The sequence below is a fragment of the Penicillium samsonianum genome, assembly GCF_028829775.1.
Source record: "Penicillium samsonianum strain IBT 33392 chromosome Unknown utg000004l_segment0_segment0, whole genome shotgun sequence".
Classification (NCBI taxonomy): domain Eukaryota; kingdom Fungi; phylum Ascomycota; class Eurotiomycetes; order Eurotiales; family Aspergillaceae; genus Penicillium; species Penicillium samsonianum.
Genome location: NW_026643262.1, coordinates 4,984,951 through 5,005,601, shown reverse-complemented (window position 1 = coordinate 5,005,601; position 20,651 = coordinate 4,984,951). Strand labels below are relative to the sequence as shown.

The window sequence follows — 20,651 nt, the reverse complement described above, 5'->3', positions numbered from 1 at the left end:
CCGTGGATGACGCGAGCGGCTGACTTCCGTACCGACCTCGGGAGGGTGGGGTTTTCGAGGAACCAGGGGTGAGAGAGAGACTGATAGACTGATAGGAAGAGAGACAGAGAGATGAAACACTGAGAGGCAGAAATGAGCAGAAAGGGACAGAAAGCAGAAATTAAGAATCAGCCTTGGGAGAAAAGAGAAAGTCAAAATAATGAAGTAAGATAGGCAAAACGTCAGGCAGAAGTCGATCAGTGATGACATTGGGTCGGACGTACTATTGAATGTGGGGGGATTGCCCGGATACCTATCTGCGCCACATCTTTCTACGGGCACTACTGTATGTTGTGCCTAATGTACATATGTATGTACTATGTATGTAGTAGTAGGCTAGGTACTGGTGCATTGTATACTTCATCCAATCCTAAACCTCTAAATTCGCAATGTCCTCTTCCAAGATTCCCATAGCCCAATGCGCTCGATCCGACTTGACCGTCACAAATCGACGATCTTCGACCTCCTTCAGCACAGCCTCAGGCTGTGGCGCATACATTAGCATGGATGTTGTAGGCCAAGGATATCCAATAGACATGCTTACCTCATGCTCTTGTTCCCTTTCTCGTTCTCGGTCAGTCTCAAATGACCGCTGATAGGGTGGCCCACGACCTTGCTTTGCAGCGACTATCCATGCTTTCTCACAGCCACCTGCAATAGCATCCGCGGTCTTCCACCCGGTCAGGCGAGAGATGTCGCGAAGTTTTGAAATCGTCCAAGTTCGCTGCGTGGGATCATTAAATTGCACAGCTGCAAAGAATAGTGGCACCGACATGTCAGTCAGCGAAGAACCCAAATTTGGACTCAAGCTTCCAGCTTCGAGGTTAAAGCGTTGCGGGTAGTAGACACCCGCCAGGATCTTCCCAACAATTTGCGCAAATCCAGCTGTCGTTGGAGCAGAGACCCCAGCTGCCATCATGATGGCCGGTGGCATAGAGGGATGAATCCGATTCAGCAGCAGGCGCATGGCATAATAGAATCCCCAGATCACGGCGATGGTATGGGTACGGTATTGAAGGGCGGGACCGAACGGTGTAGAGATTGGGGGCGCGACATCTGCTGGCAAAGGCTGGAAATCGCGGCCCAGCGCTTGTGAGAATATGTCCATGGCGACCAGGATCTCTTCCCATTCTTGTTCGGCTTCCTTGTAACTCATGTCGAGAGCCGGGTCATCCTCGTCTGGTGACAAGCGAGACTCACGCGGTCTATCTTGGAATCCCGAGGGAAGGCGTGCAGGCGGTTGAGGGGGTATCATTCCGTACATGGGGGGACTGTCGGCTGAGGGCGGGCCAGGGCTTGAAGGAGACACCCCAGTCGGCTCTGACATGGACGGGGCCCTAGTGTCCCCTTTAAGCTGCATATTAGGCGTGCCAGATGGAGGACCAGGGGGGCCCCCCGGACCGAAGCCGCCAGGTGGTCTAGGTCTTTGACCGGGAGGGCCGCCAGCGAACCGACCCATGAATTTAAACATCTCAGGGCCGGGCCTCCAGTCCACCCCACCTGCCTTCAGGGTTCTCAATTTTCGCTTACGATCACGGAAGCCAAAATCTGTGACCCGAGCGAGCAGCAGCCACAGATGATCTGCGGAGCCGTATATAGCATCTAAACGGCCAATGCCTGCTCGAGGCGGACATTGACCCCATTGAGAGTAGGGCATTCTGGTTTACCGATAAGCAAATCGTTCTGTCCGCGAGTAGACGTAGGTGTAGACTTACAATAGTTTGTTTCCGCCGATAAAACCCTGGAGTGCATCTTGCTTTGCGTACCACCAGTATAGATCGCATTGAATCCGGAAAATCTCAATGTCCTTGCGGGTGAAATGTTTTTTGGAGGGCAGCGTACTCTCCTCATTAATACATCCAAAATGGTCGTAATTGATTGCTTGTCCCATGATGGCGCCTATGAGATCTTCATCGACGCTGTCCTCTTTCTCAGAGAAGGGATCATCCTCAGAGACATCGCCAGGCATCCCCCACCACGAGTCGGACCAGCCTGACTGGCGACGCTGCTCGTGAGCTCTACGCCGATGGGCCCGTAGGTCTCTAGTGGTCTTCGCAAAGTCGATCTCTCGGATCAGATGGGTGGACCCACCCAGGTGGTTATTCCATTTCGAGTGGTCCGCAGATATCACCTCATAGTATCCCAGCAGAAGAGTGGCAGCCAAGGTACCGACTTGCTTGCGTCGGAGGGGAAGGCCAACTGCGGAACCAACTCGTTTCAAGGCGTAGTGATAGTGTTTCAAAGACACTGTTGTGGGAACTTGCTGTAAATATGCAATGTGTAAGCTGCTGATAGCTAGTATTGCCTGGAGGAGGGCTGGATGCTCTAAGGCTTTGAGGGCAAGCGTATAGACCCATAGACCCTGTTGTGCAGATGGGACAGTCGCCCCCAGAACAATCGAGGAGTCAGTAGGATGTCGTTCAAATATAGATAAGGATGGACCAGTCGAGTGAATGAAGTGAGCAAAGATGCGGGCAGTCTTTGGGTTGTTCAACGGAGAAGAGCCAAGTGTAGGGCGGTATGAGGCGAGCACATTGGGCTCGTTCAGGTATGTCGTGAAGGAGCGGAGTTGCCGCTCATCGCGGTTAGCAGAGGCCATGATGAGACTCAACTGGTTGAAGCCTTCGACCTGCGATTGATCTACCATCTCATCGTCCGAATCCACGTCGTAATAATCCTCGCTTTCATCCTCCATGTATATCACTTGTGGCTGATGGGGTATTTGATGGGGTATAAACTGCTCATGAGATCGTAATTGCTGCGGTAATTGCCCTGGCGGTGGCTGGTAATGATATATCGTCGGCAGCGGCTGGGTCATCTAAGAAATGGTAATCAGCATACCAGCTGCAAAAAGAAAAACAGAGAGCTCACGGCAATGCATACCTGAGGAACTGGGTCCATCTCGCTCTCCCTGTTTCCCGGCATTGGATTGAGGGCTGGCACCGGGGAGAGATTGGAGGCGTATTCTTCAGCTGTCTGACCGATCGGACTGACAACCTGGGGTACATTTTGTGCGCTTGCATGGGACCTATATGGAGCGCTCGTCTGATCCAATTGAACTAACTGCTGTGCCTGTAAGAAGTCAGTCACCTTTGGCGGCACCAGCGTGCTCTCCGCTTGAGGTATCGGCTGAGTGTGCCACATATGGGTTGGTGGCTGCACTTGAGCTGCTGGATAATAGAAGGGAGGTGCATTAATTGGCTGGATTTGAGTCGAAGAAGGGATTTGGGACGGAAATGAGTGATATCCCATCGCCACCGGATCAACAGGTCGCGGAGCTAGCATTGGATGCTGAGCAGCGGCTGCCGCTTGTTGGGGAGGGAGTTGAGAGCCATAGTCGTTGTGCATCGGTACCCTCATATGTTGTTGCTCTATCTGCGGATCCTGACCGTGGCCAGTACCGAAAGATCCGAAGATGCCTATGGGGTTCTTGAACACGACCCGCTGGGCATATCCCTCGCAGATTCGCTTGGATTTCACGCAGTTCGTGCATATTGGCTTCTCTTCGCCGCACTTGATCCGTCGCTTTCGACAAGCTATGAGGCTTCGTCAACGAGGGAACTCTCTCTCCAATGTTCTGCAACATACTCAAACAGCCAGTCTTAGTTCGTTTCTTCGGGAGTCTGCGGGGACCTGACCGTGCGGTTGAGGCTTCCGCAGAGCCACCAACAGTAAGATCCGCTGGAATGTCCAGCTGATCCTTCAGGTCGTCAGCCATAACCTTGGAAGGACTCAAGATTGCAGAGTGGACATGTGCGAGGACATGTGGGGCTAAAAGGCACAATGATCAGATAAGTAAGAAACAGAGCTAAAGAGGGAAAAGCTGCCGAGCATCGCAGATCACCCGCAATACATTGTGGTTCGTCAAGGAGGGATATGATCACCTACATATTTGCAAGGTTCTCTCTTATGCACAGTCAGACTGGTCAGTGTCCACAGGTATTGACATTCATAATTACAAGGGCTTATGAGGCACTTAGGGGTGTACGGAGTACTCTGTACAACGTTCTCCTTGTGGCCTAAAACCAAGTCACGCTATAGGCTTTTAGCCGAGGTTTACCCCGGCTGGGTGCCTTAGGCACCAATGTGTATGTAATCTGATAGTAAAATTACCGATAACGAACTTTTGAGAGGTTTTTTTCTTTTCGAGGTACCGTTTCCTCTACTTCAAAGGCATTGGATATTTACAACCAATCCTTCAGGATTAATCATGTTCGCTGTTCCAGGATGGTCCGTTGAGAGCTCTGCTCTGAAGTCACAGACTCAGGCCGCGCAGCCCAAGAACGAGTCTCAGCCGGAGAAGGATGCCTCCAACGCCAATGCGAAGAACAATAAGCGCAAGCGTGCCAATGACCGTGTCACCGCGGGCAATGTGGATGAGATGTACCGCAGGCACATCGAGGGTACTGCGAAGGGTGGAAAGCGTGGCGCAGATGCTTCCGTGAAGCCAGAGAAGAAGCAGAATAAGGAAAAGAAGGAGAAGCAGACACTTGAGAAGGAGCCTACAAGCGAAGCTGTCACCGCCGCCGAGGCAGACGCAGATCAAGCAGAGGATAAAGCACCCAAGAAGAGGCAAAGGAAGAACAAGAAGAACAAGGAGAACAAGGATAGCACCTCAGAGGATAAGACCGAGGCAGATGGTGCTACCACTGCCCCGGCCAAAGAAGCTCCTGCTCCTGCTCCTGCTCCTGCTGCGCCTGCACTCCCACCAACAGCGAACCTGACTCCTCTCCAGCAGGCGATGCGACAGAAGTTGGTCTCCTCTCGGTTCCGCCACCTGAACGAAACCCTCTACACCACCCCCTCCGCGAAAGCACTCGAAATGTTCAGTACCAACCCGGAGCTATTCGACGAGTACCATGCCGGATTCGCGCGACAGGTGAAAGAGTCGTGGCCCTCCAACCCGGTCGACGGCTACATCAAAACCATCCGCACCCGCGGTGCAATCCCGCTCCCGAGACGAGGAAAGCCCCTTAACCCTGCTAAGGGCTACCCGCTCCCCCGTCGTCCCACTGGACTATGCACATTCGCCGATCTGGGCTGCGGTGATGCACAGCTCTCGCGCGCCTTGACGCCCTCCGCCAAGAAGCTGAACATCAAGCTCAACAGCTACGATCTGGCAGCGCCTGATCCGCTGATCACCAAAGCCGATATCTCGAATCTCCCCTTGGAAGATGGGGCTGCGGATGTGGCTATCTTCTGTCTGAGTCTGATGGGAACCAACTGGGTCTCGTTCGTCGAGGAGGCATGGCGAATTTTGCGTGGTGACGGCAAGGGCGAGTGCTGGGTCAGTGAGGTCAAAAGTCGATTTGGCAAGGTCCAACGCAAGAAGTCTCAGATCGGTGCCCAGAAGCCCGGCAGCAAGGCGGACAAGAAGAAGCCCAAGAAGAAGGGCGGCGATGATTCCGATGTCGATGATGCTGATATCTTTGCTGAGGATGTGCGGCCGTCTGACAATAACGACGAGACTGATATCTCGGCGTTTGTGGAGGTGTTCCGGTCCCGTGGATTCATGCTTCGCCAGGAATCCGTGGACAAGTCCAATAAGATGTTCGTGAGAATGGTGTTTGTTAAGCAAGGTGGTGCTCCTACCAAGGGGAAACACGCTTCGGCTATCAGTGCGCCTGCGCCTGGTAACAAGAAGCGCTTTGTTGACCGCAAGCCTGATTCAGAGTCTGGCATGTCGGCTGAGCAGGAGGCCCAGGTGCTGAAGCCGTGTGTTTATAAGATCCGCTAGACGTTGCAAAAGATCTGCTTATATGTCATTGTACATACCCAAAATTTACCATGCATGACCACTATGTTCATGGACCATCTCTAACTACATGAGTTACGACGTAGTTAGGCCAGCATGTAAACGTTGGACGGCATCGTCATTATTTTTCTATTGCTCCTGACATAGATACTAGCCTCCAAACCAAGTCCAAGGAGCCCCTTCAAGAGATATCTTCGAAACTAATCGCCCTCATTGGTTGCCACCCAGCTGTGCGACAGCGTGGCCCATCTCCTCATCGTTGTAGATACGGAAACCCTTCTCCTTGGTGACACTGGCCAGCTGGACATTCTTAGAATCAAGCTTCTCCTCCATGACCTGCTTCAGCGTCTTGAGAACCAACGTCTCGGCCTCTGCTAGAGTCAAAGACCGATGGTATTCATTCTGCAGCTCCGCCTGCGCGCCTTCGCTTCCCGAGCCGATGGCCTTGGCGTCATACCGGTAGAATGTGCCGGATGGTTCAGCGTGGTATCTAGCAAAGAAAAAAAAGTTAGTAAATATATCAGACAAAAATGAAACAGCATATCTTACAGTTGGGGCCCGTCCTCGTCATAACCAGCGATTAACAGCGCAACACCAAACGGTCTGCTCATGACACTCTCCTCATCATCACCGCTCTCACCGAATCGCAGAGCCAAATCGCAAATTGCCTGTGTGGTGCTCTCGACTCGCAGAGGCTCGGCATAGTGGAAGGCGTGATTTTGGCACTCGACGCGGGCGTGCTCGACCAGGTTGCGGGCATCGGCCTGCAGACCGGACATGGCACAGCCGATGTGTTGATCAATTTCAACGATCTTCTCGACGGACGACGCTTCTAGCAACGTGGATGTGACGCGCTTCTCAACACCGAGGATCACACCCTCGGAGGTTGCTACCTAGATGAGTGTTAGAAAGAACAGTCCCATAATCCCATTATCCTTGGTTTTGCGCTCCGATAACAATACAAAGAATCGCTCGCTGTAATGTTTCGAGGCCTTTCTTGGAATCGTAGAGCAAAGAGGAACTGAGTGGTATGACATACTCCGATGGCGGTGGAGCCCAGTTTGATAGCTTCAAGAGAGTATTCGACCTGGAACAAACGACCTTCGGGGGAGAAGGTGCTTCGGAGGGAACATTGTCAGGATGCAGGTCTATCTAATGACGTGGGTTAAACTCGGAGAACGTACTTGATTCCACGGTCTGTCCAGAGCTGTTAGTTGATTCCGCGGTGAGGGGAGACCCTGACCAAGCTTACCATATTCTGATCGTGCAATGAACATATTGGGTTATCTGATGGGATGGGAGAGACTCGTCAAGAAAAGGAGCAATAAAGCAATATAAAATCACGATGGAGGAGAGAATCAGTTGCAACGGAAGAGGAGGAGAGGTGGATGTCTGAGAGTGAAGCTCGGGAAGGGAAGCTCTCGACGTACGCAAGAGGTAAGGTGCCTGTTATTGCCTGCGTGCCTGAGGCACTGACTGCCCAAGCCAAAAGTGGAGTTGTTTGGATACTTGCATCTTCTCCCCATATACATTGGTTCTGCTATTTTTGTTACTTCGATTTGGCGCCCTTCAATCTCCTATGCTGCATGATTTACTCGTCTCCCTCGCGGGATTATGTCTGCCAATGACCGCGCCGCGTATATGAGCGCTCCACGACCCCGCGCCGTCTCCAATCGCGTCGATTCCGAAACTCGCGGACCGTCGCCGCTACAAATCGAGAACAGGGATACTTTGCGCCACAGCACCTCGAGTCAGAAACACAGAGCATCCCAGGATCAGAAGAGCATGTCCGACAAGCGGTCAGAACGGATGGTAATCACATCACGGGAAAAGGCAGTGCGAAGGAACCCTGTGAACCCTGTCAAGGAATCTATCGGTGCGGCTGGCAGAGGCGATTGGGATAAGACTCGGCCTAGGAAGCCTATTCAACTTGATGACGCAAACCCCAGTGCCCGAACTGGGGAGAAGGACCCGGCTGATTGTGAGTGATCCCTACGTCTCAGTTTGTTGTGAAATACAATGGATTTGCTGACCACGAGTTTTTCTTCTTCTTTACAGCACCATGGAATCCCCAAGCGTCATTGATTCCTCACTCGACAGCTCCTCTCGCATGTCGTGTATCAGTTCCCCCTCTAGCTTCGACGGCCCCGCAGGCCCTTCATCCTCGGCCACTTCGAGAGCTCTCACCCGATGCCCAGGAAGCAGCGATCTTGGAGGATTTGTTGTTCGTGTTCATGGGATTTGAAGGTCAATATGTTCACTACGCTAGCTCATACGACCCATCGATCGAGAAAGACCGCCTCACGGGCCCAGTCTTCCAGATAGCCCCGGGCCTGGATCCGACCCTCCGTGATCTCATCCAATCCATGCTGAAAATGGCGACGCACTACAGTGCCATGGAGGCATTTGTGGAAATCCAAAGCCGCGCGGAGTGTGGCGCTGTTAGTCACTCGCTGTGCGCATCTATTCGAAAGCTCCTCAAAGATTACCTGATCCTTATCGCCCAGCTGGAAGGCCAGCTGCTGAACAATCCTACATTTACCTTGCACCTTCTTCATCTCCACACAATGCCCACCAGTCAATGTCTGGCCCAATTATATTCGATGGGCCAGGAACTGTTGCTCAAAAATGGTCTTCTAGACGAAGACCTCGAGGAGTCGATTGACGACTTCGATGAGGATGTTGACAATATACTTGAACAACTCAAAGAAGGGGGAGACTTAGTACCGGGGTCTATGGCCCGCAAGAAAATGTGCAAAGGAGGCAATATTCTTGGACTCCTCACGGGCCGCCTGGCTTCATTCTCAGGTGATCCAATCACCAAGACCCTACTTCAGACCTTACTGCGTGACGCCAGTAGGCCTTACATGGCCATGTTGAACGAATGGTTGCACCATGGCGGTATCAGGGATCCACACGCCGAGTTCCTGGTCAAGGAACAAAAATGGATCAAACGCGAGAAACTCGAGGAGGACTACACGGATGAGTATTGGGAGAAACGTTACACGATTCGAGAGAACGAGGTTCCGCCTCAGCTGAAGAGCGTGCAGGATAAAGTTCTGTTGGCTGGTAAGTATCTCAATGTGGTGCGTGAATGCGGTGGTGTCGACGTCAGCAAAGAGGTCAAGGATGTCCCGAAGACGCTCGACGATCCACGCTTCTTGGACAACGTAAATTCCGCCTACACCTATGCCAATGCTTCTTTGTTGAATCTCCTTGTCACAAAAAATTCCCTCACTACCCGATTCCGCTCCCTGAAACATTACTTCTTCCTGGATCGCTCCGATTTCTTTTCCTACTTCCTCGAGCTTGGTGCTTCCGAGCTACGAAAACCGGCACGTGCCGTCAACGAGGGGAAACTCCAGTCACTATTGGATATTGTCCTTCGGCAGCCTGGCAGTGTTGCAGCATTGGACCCGTTCAAGGAAGATGTTAAGGTGCGAATGAACAAGATCGGCCTCACGAAATGGTTGATGCAAGTTGTCAATGTTTCAGGCGTCAACCAGGAGGGCGCAGAAGCGGAGAAGCAACAAGTCTCTTCCGTCCATTCCGCCGACGAGGACAAAGATATTCTTGGATTCGATGCGCTTGAGCTGGACTATTCAGTTCCGTTCCCTCTGTCACTGGTCATTAGTCGCAAAACGGTTCTGCGGTACCAACTCATTTTCCGCCATCTTCTCTCGCTGCGCCATCTTGAGACGTTGCTGGTCACGTCCTGGGCAGACCAGAACAAGACGATCAGCTGGCGGCATAAATCCTCCGATCGACGGCTTGAAATATGGAAACGGCGGGCGTGGAACTTGCGCGCAAAGATGTTGGTGTTTGTTCAGCAGCTTTTGTACTTTTGTACGGCTGAGGTCATTGAACCCAATTGGGTGGGTCTGATGGATCGCGTCAACAGCGTTCACGCCGATGCGTCGGAGTTGGAGGAAAATGATATGAAGCAGGTCAACCGGACGGTTGATGAGCTGATGCAAGATCATGTGGATTTCTTGGATACATGTTTGAAGGAGTGCATGCTCACACAGGCTAAGCTGTTGAAGGTACGTTTCTCTACACTGGCGGTGGTATTCATACTAATAACTATATAGATTCATTCGAAACTTGTGACTTGCTGCACCATGTTTGCTTCCTGGACTGCGGCGTCACTTTCACGCGCCTTGGCCTCAGCCGATCCTGACTTGGCTGGAGGCAAAGTCCCTGGCGCTGATGCCAGAGGATATGATCCAACACGGATTGGAAAACTCGAGGACACACTGAAACGATACGAGGACCATTTCTCGCGCCATCTCCGCATTTTGATGGACAGGTGAGTAACATCCTTAGGCATCCACATTACTTGCTTATGTGTTCTAACACGACTATACAGTTTGAACTACTTCGCTGCCACGGAGAGTGTAGTGCTCCTGAAGCTTGCACACTCCTTGACCTCTATCAGCCGAGAGGAGAGTAAAGAGGATTGAAGGCCTACAGTCCCTTGCTCTGTGTCTTTTATACCTTGATATCACTATCAACATAACCAACCCACGACAAAGATGCGGTTGGGTGCTCTGGCTATGGGCATAAGAAGCAAAGCGCTTCAGGCCCATGATGTTTGCTAGCTGCCACCTGAAACTCGGTGATACCGAGACATGGGCTACGGATTTCGGATTGTGGATTGCCGAACACCGCAGCACTGAGTCATTCACCGGACCCTTCAAAAAGGGATCCAACCGGGGTATATCGCACTCTATTAAGCCTCGTCTGTGGGGCCGTGGAAATCCGCCAGATCACTGTACCTAGAACCATGAACCGAGTCATGCCACACATCGGGATTAATGATGATACGAGTAGCATAGCGAAACGAAACCCAGATTTACAATGTGAAGTTGCACATATATACTTTGTATAGCCCTCGCAAAACGCCTGAAAAGAACCGGAGCACGCGAATTCTTCGGGATCGCGTCAGCAAGCGGCTTCTCACGTCAGCCCCCGGATTTGTCCATCCAAGACAGCCATTTTTATTTAATTCCAATAGAATCTCTCAGATACTAGTAAAAACAAAAAAAAAACTAGAACTCCTCAACACAACTCCAACAAAGCCCTGTATACGATCGATACAAACACCACAAACATGCCAATAACCACCCTCACCTCCGTCCTCCGTATCCCATTCCCACACCCCAACACAGCCCAAGATCGCCTAACCCTGGCCCTCAGCGCCGCAGCGCTACTCGTCTCGACGCTCATCCTCCCCGCCGCCTACCGCGATTACAAAATCTTCAAATCCTACGGGCCCGGCGGGCCACCGAACAACGCGCTGGGGTGGGTTGTCGTGCGCGCGCTATTCCAGCCATTCGGGCGCGAGATGTTCAGCACGGACGAGTATGTGAGACGTATTGCGGCAGCCGAGGGCCACGGGAAGGGCGATGATGGGTTTCTGTTCTTATCCGAGGAGCAGTTGGGGAGTCGGCGTGGGGAAGAGAGGCCTGTTGTTGGACCGCATGTTGCACCGCAGAGGCAGTTGACGCAGATTCCGGATGAGGCTGTTATGGAGGTATGTTGTGTGTCCCTTTTTTTTGGTGTTACAAAAGAGAAGGCAAAGAGTGAAGAGCTATTTGCTGAGTATGTTCTTATGTGATAGAAATTCCGCACTGTGTTCAATGCCTTCGGTCATCGGAACCATCATCTCGTGAAATTCCAGAAGTCGAATCTGGAACGCCATGCTGATGGGCTCTTTGTCGCGGATCATCTTCCTGTCTTTGGGATTGCGAAAACTATGGAACGTGAGATTGCGCATATTCATTCAGGAAATGACCACTCGGTTCATATGGTTCTTGCGCCGGCTGATTGTATGGTTTTCTCAATTTGTTTGTTTGGTGTTTGTGTGCTAACTTTTCTTCCTAGGTATCAAAGTTATCGAGGCTGGTTGGGGCCAGCGTCATGCGTTCTCGGGTACATCTGCGATCGGGTTTCTTTCGCTTGGTACGAGGCCTGATATCCCCGCGGAGTATTTGTTGATCTATGCGCCGCGAACGGAAGCGGAGATTGAGACGGTTATGCAGATTGTTTCAGCGGGTGTCGAGTTTATGACGGGGAGGGAGGATGTTCGGTAGGGTCAACGAGTGCTTTTGGTACTGACCTTATGCTTGAAGGGGTACTGGTGGTGTGCTAATGTGGATGTATTCTTCTTCTGGTGTATGCGTTGTGCTTGGTTTCTTTTTGTTCTCTGTGCAGCTTTATATACCCCACTCTTCAATTTATGGAAATTCATACTATATATATACATACGTATATGGCAGCGACAGTGCTTTCATAATCAATGACACACGGCGGATCTTATGTATACCTGAGAGTACATACCACATTCGATCACGGAGGATATGAGTACATTCTATTGTTGGTATTGCAGGTATGAAGCAATGCCTCACTTCTTTCTACATGCACCCATCATATCTCCACCTTTGCGAAGGGAATAACCATGAAAGGCTTCTTTGCTTATACGTCCAAGATGCTCGAAACTAACCATTGGCCCTGCGTTGGCTCTATGGATATGAAATTGAGATACCATCATCTACTACTAGTAGTGTCAATTTGGACCGAGTACATAGTAAGGGTGCCTTTATTAGAACTCACCTGCAACAACCTAAATAATATTGTGAAGTGAAAAGAGCGTGTGGAGAAATAATACTTCATACATAGACGTTCTGGTAACTAGGTAGAAACATATTTGTCAATTGTTAGGCGTAATATATAATTGAGTGGTGGGTTTCATATTGTAGTTCTAAACCGAGGAATTTGCGGATCATCATGGAATGTTGGGACTAGTATCCAATATTTTTTTCTCCTCTGTGTGTTATTATCTTAGGTAGTACCGCTACGATGTCTCCATGTAACTGTATCTATAGCGCAATCCCACGTACATGGCTAGCGGGACCGAGGGAATGGTCCGTCCGTGTTAGTAGGCCAAAAAAAGACACATATCTACTAAGAAAGTGAGAATACAAATGATCATTATGTTTTCTTCCATCTTACTACGTATCATTGTAAAGGACATGGCTTGGCGGCAGTCCTCATGCCCCCGATTTGGAGACCGAGCCACTGTGTTGGGGCTATAATATGGAGAATGGGGCAGTGAATAGTTGAATACGCTAAGGCAGGGGGAAAAAATATTCCAAACTTACCCGTTATATTCCGGCTTAGATTTCCCACATTTTTTTTGTTTAAATAGGAGAGACCTGAAGTACTATGTATAGTACATACATATTGTATGTATAGGTAGGAATGATATCCCCAGCCAAAAGTTGGTAGGCGGCCCCCTTACCCGAGATATGAACCATGGCGCTGGGTTCTCAACGGCGGAGCCGGACGGGTAAGCCCTGTCGAAATCCCGACAGTATGGATCTTCGTATATTGTACTTTGTAGGCTTTTTTTTTTTTTCTTCTTCTTCCTTTTGCTTCAGACTGAAGAGTCTTTTTGACGACTTGCGAAAACTTAAAACAGTGCCCGGACCACATATTCTTCTAAAATGGATACGGGTTTATAGGCGTAACCAGAATGGAAGTAACCTGCCTGCTTTGCCGTATATTAACTGTTACGGGAGAAGTAACCATATGCACCAGTCTTGGGAATATGTATGCAACGAGATCCTTGCATTTGAGATGTATATAGTTGCTGCGGTCATGGAGTGGGACCTGATCCTCTCGGAGAATTGACCTAGGGTGAAGAAAAATCAGGTGTAGGTATCAGGTGGGTTGAGGATAATTTCAAAGGTGTCTCCTCGGTGGATTCGGATGTGGATACTGTCGACATTTTTGTATATTGTAATGGTAATCGCATACTCCGTACCTTCACCCAAAGGCTGTGCATATCCACATTCACACGGGATATCTTTCCCGCGGCCTATCACCCGCCCCAGTATGCAAGTACCATGCACCAATGCAAACAGGAGAAGTATGCAGAAAAAAAGAAGAGGGTAACGGCAATATCCACTGCCTCAGAAGTACTTCTGTCATATTATTTGGGAGCGCATCCGGAGACTAAAAAAGTCCCTGTAGCAAATCTCCATAATGTTCGCCACTCGGGCCAACGGTGGAATCTTGGAATCTCAAAACCTTCCAGACAAGCGGTGAGAGCGAGAGCGAAATAAGAGGGGCCAAGGAATAAAAATCAATCAAAACCATCCAGAATCAAACCCACAATCCCGAGGGAATGGATGCCCCAAGGAGGAAGTTGCTGATCCTGTCCGTCGAACCCCACTCAATTTGAGGGGCTGTTGGAGCCATTTTGGTCAAACTGGAGCCACTTGGCACAGTACTGCACATTGGAGGAACACGGCCTTACTTCGCGGCGTGAGGGTGTTAGAAACCGAGCTGTTGGGTCCCAACTGTTGGTACCTTTTTTGGTTGCATTTCTTCATTCAAGTGACAGCGGGAACCGGTGATCCCTTTCCATGCCTTTGGAATCGGTAATACAGGGCTTATTTGGCCTGTACAACGTACATAATAACGCAAGGGTTGGTGTGAATTCCAACCCGGCTTTTCTTCTTCTTCTCCAATCTGCTCTATCATGGCCAATTTCTCAATTCTTCTTTTCTCCGTATGGTGTCTCATGTTGCACAGCGGCTGCATTGTCGTCGTTTCAACCTCATGGCGAAATGCTGCATAATTTGCTTCACTTGATGGACTTCTTTTCTTCCATTCTTCACCGAGTCATTGTTACATCGTTCGCTGGTGACCTAGAAACTCGTGGGATCATGATGAGCAGCCCGAGTAAGGTACGATTCAACTTTCTGTAGACTGGCAATTTAACCGCTGATGACTGTCGCGGAATTACCTAGCTTGTTTAGCATTGTGACGACTCTTTGACGGGTGCATGGAGATCCCAGTCAGATTCAGCGGCGTGACCGGATTTGTACTCGATCCACACCGTCGGGCGCCCTTGGACCCTCGAGGAAAGTAGGTACTATGCGATACGGCGAACTGTGCATTAGTTGACGGCACCGCCTAGTTTCAAGGTTCGTTAGCTTGGCTTTAAGAAGCGGAACCGAGTCATATCTATTGTGATACTTATCCATTCTGGTACCAGTCGTCCGGGTCGTGAACCACTCTTCGGCTAGTCCACCGACCCGCATTTATTTTCTTTCGTCAAGCCTTGGTTGAGGTAACCAGTGTCCTGGATTAGCAAGAGCCTCCTGAGAAGACCGCCTCAGGCTATCTTTAGTGGTCCCGCTAGCAAGGATGGGAGGGAGCGTTTCGGAGTTGGCCCCAAGGAACCACATGAACGATCCGGAGGGGAGTTGGAAAGTCCGCATTGATTGTATTTGGTTACCCACGCAGGTCCCATCTGTGCTAAATCTTCGACCTTTAAGCACCCCGTGTCTTCACAAATCGAGTATTGCATCTGGTGTGGTCTTTAAAGGAGGCAATTCGATTGGGTGGACCGCTTGGCCTTCCCCATTCGTACACTTTAGTACGTCCCTTGTATAATTGGAAGCCCCTCCATACAGCCTTCGCGAGCAGACGCCCAAGGGTGATTGATCCTCACGCGAGCCGCCATCCTCTCCGAGGGTACCGCCGACGTCTTCAAGTGGCACCCGATCGCCCCCATGAAACCCCCAGCACATCAAATTTCACTCCTTTTTCGGATATTGTGATTTGGAGCAAGATCTTGCCCTCGGAGAATTCAACCCCGCCCTGGCCAGACAAATCAGGGTATACCAACTCGGATTTTCCTCTTCGTCCACAACACCACACGATTCAGGGTGACAATGGCGTATGCTAATTCTCCCCATTGTTCACTCGGACCAAGGGCAACTGACGTTGATGTCCACCAGGAGCCCCGATTCACAAACGATAGAATTAGACCGTGAATATCTCGATACGGTCACAGTTCAGGGCCGTGAGTATCAGAAATATTCGATCGAGCATCGTACGTACTTTGGACCGGTCGATGAGGTAAGACGTTCAGATTTTCCATCGTTTGTCTTCTCACTGACAGCTGAACCAGGAAGAAGCACAACAACTCGAAGACCAGCAACAAGTTTTCCAAAGAATTTTCGATAATCGTCTGATCTTCCCACCAATCCGTCGACTGAATAGAGTTCTGGACTGTGGGCATGGATCCGCATCCTGGGCCATCGATGTTGCTGAGCAGAATCCTGATTGCGAAGTAAGATGTCCCTTTGATTGCGCCCGACAACATCCTAACATTTGGTGGTTCATAGGTCATCGGCGTAGACATTGCCCCTCACATGAGTCCCGACGACATGCCCGACAACTTATGGCTCCAGGTAAGTCAACCTGCCTCACATCTCACCACGGGGGACGGTGTGGGTTACACCACGAGAGGGCTGTAACACTGCCTCTGACCCATGCCTTGTGCTTCGGGACCTTTGTGTGATCCGTCAATGTTGAACGACAGTTCTGTTCAGGTGTGTACCCTCCTGAAAAACAGATCGCTAACATGTGCCGAATAGGTCGATGACTTGAACCGCCGTTTCACCTTTCCCGCAAACCATTTCGATCTTGTCCACTCTAGACTCCTTGCGACCGGCATCAACCGATCCCGATGGCCATCCTATCTTCGTGACATAGTCAGGTACGAATCCTCCAGAGCAGGCTGACCTTGCCGTCGCTCCAAGGGGCAGGAGTTCTCCAACTGGAACCTCAGGACTAACATCAGCGGTCGTCAAGGGTCCTGAAGCCAGGAGGTTGGGTCCAAATAGTGGAAATATACTTCAATGTTCAATCAGACAACGGCTCAATCACTGATGAGCATGCCTTGAGGAGGTGGAGCACACAATACATGCGTGCTCTGGAGGACAGGAAAGATCTTCGGATCGGATCGAAGCTGAGAACTCTCATGACCGAGGCGGGGTTTGTCGAGGTGGATACGAAGATGATTCCTCTTCCTCTGTCTGCGTGGTCGACTGGTCGGTATTGGCTACCCAAGAAGCACGAACGAGATTGACTGATTCAACGCAGACCAACGGATGCGAGACATCGGCCGATACAGTTGTCCAAACATGCAGCAACTCCTCCGATCAATTGCACTATACCCATTGACTCAACGCTTGCATATGTCCCCAGATGCTTTCAATTCTTTGGTGGAGCAAGCGCAGCAAGAGGCAGCAGATCCCACGCTGAAGGCATATTTTCCACTGTACGTATTGTTCCAATATGAAACCGAGAGACACAGTCTAACAGAGCAGATATGTGTGCATTGGCAGAAAGCCATAGAGGCATGGATCTGGGCAAATCGGCAGGTGTGATAGCTCGATAGGGGCAACCTCTTGCGGAAGAAAAAAAAAAAGAGCTCGCAAGACAATTGGGCCCGTTATCGATGCCGTTCCTCCTGCAGTCCGCATCCAGCATATTGTACAGCTCTTTGTTGTTTTGCTCTTCGCATCCCATTTGCATAAACACATCGCATCAGCAGAAATATGGTTAGTCGAATGAGGTTTTTTTTTTTTTTTGGATTGCACCAGTTCTTTTCTTTTGCCGTCTGTAATGCAGTGGGGATCCGTATCAATAACCGTCGCTGTATGTTTGTCGAAGTCCAGTGGAGACATTCGGAATCTCAGTATGATTCATCGAAAGAGGACTGCATGGTCGCATAGTGAACGAGTGGGACGACTCAACGGCGATTGGGGTGAGAGAATGCTCGTAGTCCACCGTGCGAATCACGGTTTCTGCGAAAGCCAACAATTCCCACATGCATCAAGTCTTGGCTTTGAAGAGCCTCGTATCCACTCGAGATCGGTGTTGGGTTACTGCCCAACGTGGTGGGAAAGTGAAGGTGTCTTGAATGAAACTCGGGGTCGAGGCATAGCTGCCGCTGCCTAGGGTAAGTTGAACTTTTAGTTGACTGCTCCTAGACAAAATGCGAGTGAAATGAAAGAGGAAAGGATTCGAGAACAGGATGCTTGGGGGTGCAGATTAAGCTGTTGAGATCGTGCCCAGTGCGCGATACCCGACACCGTTGGCCCCCGATCTGACCTTACCCTTTAGAGAAGGATGTTCTGGAACCCATCACGCTCCAAGAGATAAACCTGATCAGCGAAGTTCGTCACGACAAAAGATGAAGAACATAGAGGAAGATGAAACAGTAGGGGACTTGGGAAGTTACCGAACTGACGGAACCACCGATTTTCAGGAACACATGATTTACACCCATTTCAGACAGTATACATATTGACTGACCTCAATGTCAATACCAGCTGTTAACAATGTCCACACCAGCTTGACAACTTGAACAGCTTCGCGCCATCACGCCATCACGTCTTCAGGCCTTCAGGCCTTCAGAGCAGACCCTCCTCTCATGTCGAGAGTGATAGCCTCGAGCGGCAGCGAGCCCCTTCAAGCCTCAATGAGCAGCCACAACGTCCGTTACACATTAAGAAACGTTCAGTTCCGTGTCTTACCGGTATTCTCTATGCAGCAGGAGCTCTGATAACCAATACACCCTTCACCGTGTTTGCCGTACGGATTTGGTACCCAATCACAACATCCAAATCACCAACAACTGGGAGTTTACACGAGGAGAGCTGCATATCAGGATCGAACTGACGCTAGATTCTTGTTGATTTGTCCATTTCCTTCTCCCTTACTCGGGAAGAGACCTGCCGCCTCTTAGTGTCTTATTAGAGTTCCTCCCGGAATGCCCCTAGGTGAGAGCGACGCTAGCTCGAAGAGTTGCGGTATCTGAATTGCCGAAAAACCCCACAGGAGCTCGAAACGTATAAGCTACACACTCTCCTCTTTATGGGTGTGTTGGGGAGTGACATTGCGGCGACCATTGGGCACAGATCTACCCGAGAGTCATACCTATCGTGCGCAGTCCTTGTGATTGGTGTGCTCCAGGGGCTCTGAGGCCAAAACAACCATGGAGAGGAGAATCCAGACTAGACAGCTTGCGGATTCGATCAGTGCCAATCAATCATGGAAGATTGGTGCTTGGAAAACCAATACTAGTCAATTTATACATGTGGAAGTCGCCGAATACTTTTGCCATAATCAATCTCCAATTCATTTGTTTTTCCTGTACGAGTACCTGAGACCAAAGTACCCCTGTTATATGCCGATAGTAATTGGCCCCCAACTTCAACTATTCTTAACAATCGTTGTACTCCGTACTCCGTACACAGCCGAAATTAGCGTAGAGCTAGCCAAGAGAAACATACGCAGGCTTGACCCCGATCTAGATGTGTTGGTGCCTGAAATATAAGGCAACAAGTCCTACCCAATCGGGGAAAGCGGGGAGGAAAAAAGTTGGCGCGGATTTTCATTTGAGCTCCGGAACAGTCGCCAATTCTTTTTCCTTATCAAGTGACCACCAACAAGATGCCTTCAACACACAATAAGGAGAAGGCCTGGGATACAGATGATATCGATAAGTGGAGGGTAAGTCAATACACACAGCTGCTGTCTTTTTTTCCCGGTTGAAAAATCGTTACTGACGGATCCTCGCAACAGATCGAAGAATTCAAACCGGAACACAATGCCGCGGGCAGTTTCGCCGAGGAGTCGTCCTTCATGACACTCTTCCCCAAATACCGTGAACAATACTTGAAGGAGGCATGGCCGGTGATTACACGAGCGCTGGAGAAGCAGGGCATCGCCTGTACACTGGATTTGGTTGAGGGTAGCATGACAGTGAAGACGACGCGGAAGACCTACGACCCAGCAGCGATCATCAAATCCAGGGATCTGATCAAGCTGCTCGCACGAAGCGTACCGGTGACACAAGCAATGAAGATCCTCGAAGATGGCGTGGCATGCGACGTGATCAAGATCCGCAACCAGGTGCGGAACAAAGAGCGATTCGTGAAGCGGCGACAGCGCATTCTCGGCCCGAACGGTTCAACCCTCAAAGCGCTCGAGTTGCTCACCGACACATACATCCTGGTGCAGGGTAACACGGTGGCCGTGATGGGTCCATTTAAGGGACTGAAGGAGGTGCGACGCATTATCGACGACTGCATGGCGAACATCCACCCGATCTACCACATCAAGGAGTTGATGATCAAGCGCGAGCTCGCCAAGGACCCGACGCTGGCGGAAGAGTCCTGGGACCGGTTCCTGCCTAACTTCAAGAAGCGCACGCTGTCCAAGCGCCACGTGCCGTTCAAGGTTACCGACAAGGAGAAGAAGACGTACACACCGTTCCCTCCTGCGCCGGAGAAGAGCAAGATCGATTTGCAGATCGAGTCTGGAGAGTACTTCTTATCAAAGGAGGCCAAAGACCGCGTTCACAAGGAGGAGGTTGTCGAGCGACAGCGCCTCAAGCGGGACGAGAAGATGCGCGAGCGCGAGAAGGATTTCGTTGCACCCGAGGAGGTGACGCCGGCCGATCTCGACGAAAAGAAGAACAAGAAGGACAAGAAGGAAAAGAAAGAGAAGAAGGAAAAGAAGGAAAAGAGCAAGCGGAAACGCGATGTCGAGGAGGATGTCGACGCCGACGAGGCTGCCGAGCGCAAAGAGAAGAAGAAAAAGAAGAAGAGCAAGTCCAAGGAAGTTTCTTCCGATGGGGAATGATCTACTCTTTAATTGTGGTATCGGTATCTTGTATCGGAATTGGCGCTTATGGCAGTGCATAGGTCTGGCGTTTAAATGTCTTGTCTCCTGGTTCTTCGTTGCAACGTTGCAACCCGTGTACGCTCCAAGCTGGTGTGTACATTTACAAAAAATATTGTTCAATACCAAGAAATGATCTAGTTTTACGCACACTGTTTTTGAAATGATAGTGAAGTTCTCTGTTCATCTGATCAATGGCCGGCCGCGTTCAAAGAGTTGATGCAACTATTGAAACGGCAAGGTCCCTCCTATATATATGTCTTTCTCTCAAACCTATGACTCGCCACCTCTGTCTTTCTAT

General features: G+C 50.3%; 7 protein-coding genes across 7 annotated transcripts; 5 read left to right on the top strand and 2 right to left on the bottom strand.

Annotated features, from left to right (window-relative positions):
- Positions 1–409: 409 nt before the first annotated feature.
- On the bottom strand, positions 410–3,757 carry N7471_008851 (uncharacterized protein; the record flags this gene model as incomplete). The annotated part of the gene is made up of 5 exons (XM_057281570.1): positions 410–523; positions 584–1,697; positions 1,755–2,857; positions 2,923–3,575; positions 3,628–3,757. The coding sequence occupies 5 exons, from the start codon at positions 3,755–3,757 to the stop codon at positions 410–412; spliced, it is 3,114 nt and encodes a 1,037-aa protein (XP_057135830.1).
- Positions 3,758–4,249: 492 nt separating this feature from the next.
- On the top strand, positions 4,250–5,776 carry N7471_008850 (25S rRNA (adenine645-N1)-methyltransferase; the record flags this gene model as incomplete). Its single annotated transcript, XM_057281569.1, has 1 exon — positions 4,250–5,776. The coding sequence occupies one exon, from the start codon at positions 4,250–4,252 to the stop codon at positions 5,774–5,776; it is 1,527 nt and encodes a 508-aa protein (XP_057135829.1).
- A 228-nt stretch (positions 5,777–6,004) lies between these two features.
- On the bottom strand, positions 6,005–7,071 carry pup2 (proteasome core particle subunit alpha 5; the record flags this gene model as incomplete). Its single annotated transcript, XM_057281568.1, has 5 exons — positions 6,005–6,284; positions 6,344–6,687; positions 6,834–6,912; positions 6,979–6,991; positions 7,047–7,071. The coding sequence occupies 5 exons, from the start codon at positions 7,069–7,071 to the stop codon at positions 6,005–6,007; spliced, it is 741 nt and encodes a 246-aa protein (XP_057135828.1).
- A 337-nt stretch (positions 7,072–7,408) lies between these two features.
- Positions 7,409–10,654, top strand: N7471_008848 (gamma-tubulin-complex subunit SPC97; the record flags this gene model as incomplete). The annotated part of the gene is made up of 4 exons (XM_057281567.1): positions 7,409–7,775; positions 7,853–9,837; positions 9,886–10,103; positions 10,164–10,654. The coding sequence occupies 4 exons, from the start codon at positions 7,409–7,411 to the stop codon at positions 10,255–10,257; spliced, it is 2,664 nt and encodes an 887-aa protein (XP_057135827.1). The 3' UTR covers positions 10,258–10,654.
- A 253-nt stretch (positions 10,655–10,907) lies between these two features.
- On the top strand, positions 10,908–11,889 carry N7471_008847 (uncharacterized protein; the record flags this gene model as incomplete). Its single annotated transcript, XM_057281566.1, has 3 exons — positions 10,908–11,330; positions 11,418–11,625; positions 11,681–11,889. 3 exons carry the CDS (start codon positions 10,908–10,910, stop codon positions 11,887–11,889), a joined length of 840 nt encoding a protein of 279 aa, XP_057135826.1.
- A 3,654-nt stretch (positions 11,890–15,543) lies between these two features.
- Positions 15,544–17,014, top strand: N7471_008846 (class I SAM-dependent methyltransferase; the record flags this gene model as incomplete). The annotated part of the gene is made up of 8 exons (XM_057281565.1): positions 15,544–15,548; positions 15,610–15,730; positions 15,783–15,944; positions 16,000–16,065; positions 16,252–16,373; positions 16,469–16,707; positions 16,760–16,937; positions 16,987–17,014. 8 exons carry the CDS (start codon positions 15,544–15,546, stop codon positions 17,012–17,014), a joined length of 921 nt encoding a protein of 306 aa, XP_057135825.1.
- Positions 17,015–19,102: 2,088 nt separating this feature from the next.
- On the top strand, positions 19,103–20,499 carry N7471_008845 (KRR1 small subunit processome component). The gene is made up of 2 exons (XM_057281564.1): positions 19,103–19,177; positions 19,250–20,499. Exons 1-2 carry the CDS (start codon positions 19,118–19,120, stop codon positions 20,309–20,311), a joined length of 1,122 nt encoding a protein of 373 aa, XP_057135824.1. The 5' UTR covers positions 19,103–19,117; the 3' UTR covers positions 20,312–20,499.
- Positions 20,500–20,651: the final 152 nt, after the last annotated feature.

What these genes read in the sequence shown, in the direction of transcription:
- N7471_008845 (XM_057281564.1), top strand. Translation starts at nt 19,118, where the DNA reads ATGCCTTCAACACACAATAAGGAGAAGGCCTGGGATACAGATGATATC. An exon ending in ATGATATCGATAAGTGGAGG is followed by an intron (nt 19,178 to 19,249) that starts GTAAGTCAATAC and finishes TCCTCGCAACAG; the next exon opens with ATCGAAGAATTCAAACCGGA.